The sequence below is a fragment of the Triticum aestivum genome, chromosome 2D, assembly GCF_018294505.1.
Source record: "Triticum aestivum cultivar Chinese Spring chromosome 2D, IWGSC CS RefSeq v2.1, whole genome shotgun sequence".
Taxonomy (NCBI): domain Eukaryota; kingdom Viridiplantae; phylum Streptophyta; class Magnoliopsida; order Poales; family Poaceae; genus Triticum; species Triticum aestivum.
Genome location: NC_057799.1, coordinates 500,072,925 through 500,079,735, shown reverse-complemented (window position 1 = coordinate 500,079,735; position 6,811 = coordinate 500,072,925). Strand labels below are relative to the sequence as shown.

Genomic DNA, 6,811 nt, shown 5'->3' with positions numbered 1-6,811 from the left:
TGAAAATGGTAAATTTTATAGCTAGAAATATCATGGATCAAAAAATCGAAAGGTTTTATTTTCTACATTTTGCAGGTATTTTACTGTATTATCCAAAACAAAAACCTAGCTTTCATGCTATTTTATTGTTTTTTTCTTTATTTCGATTTTTTCTACTACTTCAAAAAACAACAATGTTCCTTTTCATACCAGGCAGAGTGCTTCGTCCAACCTTACGTATGCCCTCCTATCTCCCTGTTTTGATTTCTTTCCCTCCAATCTCTGATATTTTTCGCCAATTTTCCTTGAAAAATGTCTTTAACTTCTCACCTTTTAGTGACTTACCAAATAAAATTATGCTTTCTTTGATAAGTCAATAAGTTCTTACCAAATAAATGATTTTTATTTAGTTAGGTAAACCATGGGCAGGATTTATAAATATTTATTTGCACAATCACATTAATATGGGCATGTAAATCACGGTTAACTTATTAGAATATTTATATCTCGTTGGAACCACAACAAATTGTCTAGTATCAGTAAAATTTCTATAACTTTTTGTTCCAGAAAAAGGTTCGCAATTTTAATATGTATCTTCCAAAATATATGAGTTCTTATAGTACAATTTTCTTTTTTTCCCTTGGAATTTGTCATCCAAAATTTCATAAATCATGGTTTTTTATATATTTTTTTCCACATTTTTCCTGGTTCATTTTCATTTTTTTGCTAAAATAGGGTACTACATGTCAAAAAATTGTTGACACGCCATCGTTCATTTTTTAGTGGGGACGGGACAAATTCTAGACAGTTTCAATAATTTTGTGACCAAGATATCAGGTATAGAATTGATCTAGTGGCCTAACTTACAATTTGCCACTAGTTGAGAGACCAAAATGTGTTTCTCTTAGGCAATGATTTACATGCACTTATTGAACACATTTTGAATTGTAGGACATGCACAACCCTAAAGCTCCCTCAATCGATTGCGATGCACCGCCGCTGCTGCCTTTCCATCGTCAGAGCGAGTCGTTGTTGATCGTGGATGATAGAAATCCTCAAGGCCATGGTCATACTAAACCATCGCCCTAGAGAAGAAACTATTGAAGTCATCTTCGCAGGAAAATGCACATATCCAAGATCCCAACCTCCAAAAAGCTCAAAGAGCTCGATGGCACCGGTGGTCGTACCAACGTGACAGAGAGGAGGCAGAGGACCAAACTGCAAAGGGAAGCCATCGTCACCATCACAATAACAAACCCTAACCTCGCCAAATGATAGACCGGCAGGAATTCATGCCATGGAGTCGCCACAATCGACACCGTCAAGATGGGGAGGCTTGAGAAAAATTTATTCTCCGGATTGGCACCGTCGTCACCATCAACGAAGCGCGCCGCCACATAACTCTACTAAAAAACCCCAAAGTAAGAAAAACTAGAGCTCCATCCGGTAGATCGGTAGGTTGGTGCGTGGATCAAAATGCATGACTCTAACAATCGGAAATTCCTTCTAGAGAAATAATGTGAAATCATGTGCTTTGGCATAGAAAGAACTTGGGAACTTGTTGCATGACTGACAAAGCATATGCAAACAACGCTAGCTAGTTTATAACAGGTAAGCATCACCACACAAGCTACAAAAGCAGGAGCCGATAGATGAATCTGCAGGATCAGCAGCTACAGCAACGAGCAGTACCACAATTTGAGCAAAAGGCTCTTTAAAGGGTGGGTCTCTGTCCAGTCCCCTTCCCAGCTATAGCTTGCCCACCGCTCTTGTTCCCCTTTCTCTCTCAAACCTAGGCAAGAAATCACCTACCCCTCTCTCTTTCTCTCTCTCAGCCTCTCTCTATCCTCTCCTTGGCATCTCATGCCCCCAAGCTAAGCTTCTAGGCCGCGCTGATCCATCGCTTGCATGATCCTGCATGGAAGGGGGTAGCCAGCTGGGGGCGTGCCTTCCCAGCCTCTACGCGCTCGATCCGTACGCATCCCCTCCCCTCCTCGCTCCATTGCCGAACCAGCACAAGCTTCACCAGCTGCCGCTGGTGCTCCAAGAGCAGCCAGGGAACCACGGCGTGATGTTCTCCTCGGACCATGGCGGAGGCCTGTACCCGCTGCTTCCGGGGATCCCCTTCTGCCACTCCGCCGCCGCCTGCGAGAAGTCCACCGGGTTCGCGCCCTTGGGCGGCACCGGCGAGGTAACTGACGCTGACGTGCATGCTTGACACCGCCTTTGTTGTCGCATGGTGTTTCTTCCTTGATTCCTTAGAAATCTTGGGTTTTCTCTCAGGCGGGCACATCGGCGGCCAGAGCGGGCAACGAGTTTGCTAGTGCTACTACTACCACCACAGCCAGCTGCCATGGTCCGAGCTCATGGTAAGATGTGTGTTGCTCTATGCCTGCTGTACGGTATCGTGTTAGTGGACGATTGGGCGTGTGATAGTGCTAACAGCTAGGGTTTCACGAGCTAGCTACGTACGGGACTGATGAGTATGGTGATGGATGGTGGTGGGCGTGCAGGTGGAAGGGGGCGGAGAAGGGAAAGATGAAGGTGAGGAGGAAGATGAGGGAGCCGCGGTTCTGCTTCCAGACCAGGAGCGAAGTGGACGTGCTGGACGACGGATACAAGTGGAGGAAGTACGGCCAGAAGGTTGTCAAGAACAGCCTTCATCCCAGGTATGCACACATGTGCTTACCCTAATTCGTTTTCTAGGAGTACTACATATGCATGACATACCCAGATCCAATTCGAGGATGTGCGCGAACTGCGAAGTGCCTTAGATTCCGCCGGTCGTCCCCATTCATCGCCACTCTATTTATTTATTTATGTTTGCGCATAATGGGCACTCTAATTTGCAGATTCTAAAAAGGCGGAAATAGAAAAAAAGTGGGATAGCAATAGCAATAGCAATATCATGTCCATTCAAATCCTACATGTTTTTGTTTTTGTTTTTTTGGTTGCATCACAGAAAGACATAGAATTACTTTCAAGATGTTGATGAATTTTTTTCTATAAAATCTAGTGCAAACGAATCATTAGAAAGATTCCTATGTTTACAATCCTAAAAACCACACAGGAGGATTCTTAAGGACCGGAATCCTCTTTTTTTATATAAAAAAATCCTTTGAATCAAACAATTTTAAGATATGTTATTGGATTACAGAAGCCAAGTAATTTACCCTTCGTAATCAGAAAAGTGACAATTAATCCATTGCCCACATTATAAATGAATCATTTATCTCTAAGTTGCTTGAAAAACCCGTACGCATATATCTACTTTCCAAGCCTTTGGGTCAACATTCAAACATTGTCGAGAACCAACCTGTGCTTGGACTCTTATGAGGGTGGTTGTACTCACAGCCCATCGGGGGTCAAACCTTAGGTTTGATGCTCTTTGTGCCCCACTAAGGTGATATATTCTTTCGGTGGGCCATGTGGTGAATTCGTCAATCCGAAGCTTCGTAACTCATGTCTTCAGTAGTTGTTGTGTGAGTGTGTGTATGTGGTGGTGGTTTACTTGCATGCGAGCGTCTACACTGTACTCGGTGTTTCTAAAAAAATCAAATCATTACCATCTCCGCTCACTCCACACATAACCTTGAGAAAGACTTGGAAGTATGATAGATATGCACTATAGCATGTGTTCCCAAAATGGGCGCCTTGTTCATTATTTAGTATACACAATAAGCATAACAATGAAGTATCGTTGTGTCGATCTCCAAGACATATCGAATTGATATGCATCACTCAACTGAGCGTCCTTGATTAAATAAAATTCTTTAGGAATTTACATACACTTTGATCATATGAATGCCATGAAAAAGATTGTAGTGTTAGATTGATTAGTATACCATGACCTGTCCAACCATGCTTTGGGGTTGCCAAAATTATATGAAATTCATTTCTACCATCCAAATTCAATGGAATTTTGACATGAACTCAAACATCGCCGTATTGTACTTTGAGATCCTATATTGTTGCAAAGATTTTCATAGGAATTTTGGAGCATTGCAACTGGATTTCTTATAAACTGTTCCTATAGACCGCTCTTGGCTGCTGGCCGGGTTGCTTGCCTGGTGCATGCACAGTTTTTAGCTCGCGTGGTTTTGTCCACATTCAAATCATGTATGCCTACATCATCTTCATTGGATGTGCAATTGCTCGGCATGGATCATCATTTTTTTTTTTGCATCCTCCTTGGTACAACATCAGTCATGTATGACTTTTGCTATTTATGTGCATGATCCTTTGTGTGTGTGCGTTGCTGTTGGTTGTGTGCATCATAGTTACATCACCTGCAAAAAATGGAAAAGAATTGCATGATTTGTAGGATTGAATGCCACATGATTTTTTTCTAAGACTTCCTTTGCACTACATTGTAAAGGAAACTTTGCATCCACCTAAACCTCTTACAAAAAATCATTTGTTTTTCCTGTGATACATGCAACTAAATAAACTTTGTCACAAATTAAACCATCATCATTTGAGTGACATGATATTGTAATCCTACGTTTTCCCTATTCACATACATTCAAAATCATGTGAATAGTCCTCAAGTCCAATGCACCATCATCTCCGCTCTTTTCCTACACTAAATTACAATGTGTTCGTTTGCTGTGAATCATTTATTATATGCATGGATTCGGAAATTCTAGTGTTTTGAGTTCTTTCAGGAATCTGGATAGTACATGATATACCAAACACGTGTTGTTCCTAACACTACGTTTTCTAAACCTTCGAGCCAGAGAGTTTTTTTTAAGAAACATCCCATTTATTAATTAATTTAAACAAGGTTACCACTGTCATTCCTTACAACAATCGCCATGCAGGGGCGGAAACTAGCCAGAGAGTTGGTTAGGCTTGTGGGATTAAAAACCCTACCAATCTTTCTTGTGATACACTTTTGTACTTGACTACAAATGAAAACTCCATTGAGTCTAACCTAGAAAAATTCCAATGGATCATGACTTCCCCTGCGTTGTAACCAAATATTCATCGGTGCCAATTCAATAATCTCCAATCTTATTGGGTTGAAGCGGGCATGCCTCTACAATACTGTATTATTTCCTTCTGTTTTGGTGTTTTTGAATTATTATTATTTTGTATAGAGACCCTTTCCCCCATTTCTTATCTGCTTTGGTCAAGTTCTGACCATGCTTGCATTTAGCTTGTACTCCCTTTGTTCCAAAAACTTGAAGTTCTTGGTTAGTCTCAAGTCAAACGTTTTCAAGTTTGACCAACTTTATAGATAAATTGCTATGTACAACATCAAATATGTATAGTATGAAAATACATGTTATGTTGACTCTGATAAAGCTAATTTAGTGTTATAGATGTTGCTATATTTGTCTACAAACTCGGTCAAACTTAAAAGAGGTTTGGCTTAGGTGTGTTGTTGCTATATTTAGTGTTATACATGTATTCACACTGAAGAACGTGTGTAGTGATAGATACTACAATCTTTTTCCACAATGATTATCATACAGTGTTCATGAATGTTAACTGTGCCAGTACTTCAATTATAGATTATTATGACACGTGTGATGTGATGTACTGTGTCTCGAGAGATCTATTGTGGATTAATTACTGAATTTTTTCTGGCAAAATTGGCTTCTCTGAACCTGTATATGTGTGTGTGTCTTATTTGCGTACGTGTGGGTGCGTGCAGGAGCTACTACCGGTGCACCCACAGCAACTGCCGCGTGAAGAAGCGTGTGGAGCGGCTGTCGGAGGACTGCCGCATGGTGATCACCACCTACGAAGGCCGCCACACCCACACCCCCTGCAGCGACGACGACGCCGGCGGCGACCACACGGGCAGCTGCGCCTTCACTTCCTTCTGATCGATCGGCGGCGACCACACGGGCAGCTGCGCCTTCACTTCCTTCTGATCGATCGGCCGATATTTGCCGAAACGCACACAAAACACTTCAAATTAGCTGGGTATGGTAGAAGCATGCATGCTTTTGGTAATTTGGTTTAGATAGACTAGTCACCATTATTGCAATGTGGAGGGTAAACATATATATCGAGTTATAATATCCTGTTGTGCATCGGTATGTATGTCTTAGAGCACCTACAGTCGTGATGTGCTAATCCGGCCCCTTAAACGCGTCCGCGGGCATTGATCGGGCACGCCTCATATTTCCCTCTCTATATCCGTGTATCTCATATAAGGCACCCTATATCCATACCATACATGCAGCGTGAGCTACTCTACGCAATCGAACAACGGACAACAAAATCGGCTGCAAACGGATACAAACGAGCTTCACATCATCCAAAAGATCATCTGAGTTTGTCACCATGCAAGTTCTTAAACATCAACAACTAAAAACGATATAGATATTGGAGGAGGAGTGGGATCACCACTTCCGCGCCGGGCCTTTGCCCTTCCGGTCACCGGTGTAGCTGTAGGCATCTGCGGCTAGTGGAGGATCTTGTCAGAGGAGGAGGAGGAGGAGCTGTCGTCATTGCCGTCATCGGAGTCGGAGGAGGACAGGACGATCAGCCCCTTCATCCAGCGGATGGCCTTGTCCTACCGTCACTTCAGCTTGGCGAGTCGAGCCGCCTCCGCAGCTGCCTCCTTCGCCTCCCACTCCGACTGCTCTATGACTAGCCAGAGCGCCTTTGCGTTCTTCCGCCGGAGGCGGCGAGTGTCTGTCTCCGCCGTCATGAGCGACCGGCGATAGACCCATGCGAGGAGCCGCTCGTCCTCGTGGAGCTCCACCGGCATCCCGCGACGATGGCGCACGGACCGCTCCGCCGCCTCCCTCTCCCTTGCCCGCTGCCACTCGTAGCGGGCGGCGCGCGCCTCCAATTCTGGAGTGCGCGTGTG

General features: G+C 43.5%; 1 protein-coding gene across 1 annotated transcript; it reads left to right on the top strand.

Moving 5' to 3' along the window:
• The first annotated feature begins 1,684 nt into the window (after positions 1–1,684).
• LOC100192142 (probable WRKY transcription factor 12) lies at positions 1,685–6,032 on the top strand. Its single transcript, XM_044477766.1, has 4 exons — positions 1,685–2,170; positions 2,263–2,348; positions 2,493–2,648; positions 5,642–6,032. Exons 1-4 carry the CDS (start codon positions 1,898–1,900, stop codon positions 5,814–5,816), a joined length of 690 nt encoding a protein of 229 aa, XP_044333701.1. The 5' UTR covers positions 1,685–1,897; the 3' UTR covers positions 5,817–6,032.
• Positions 6,033–6,811: the final 779 nt, after the last annotated feature.

Excerpts from the sequence above, each read along its gene's own strand:
- LOC100192142 (XM_044477766.1), top strand. The coding sequence starts at position 1,898 with ATGGAAGGGGGTAGCCAGCTGGGGGCGTGCCTTCCCAGCCTCTACGCG. Across the intron at positions 2,349-2,492 it reads TGCCATGGTCCGAGCTCATG|GTGGAAGGGGGCGGAGAAGG; the intron begins GTAAGATGTGTG and ends GTGGGCGTGCAG. Across the intron at positions 2,649-5,641 it reads AAGAACAGCCTTCATCCCAG|GAGCTACTACCGGTGCACCC; the intron begins GTATGCACACAT and ends GGGTGCGTGCAG.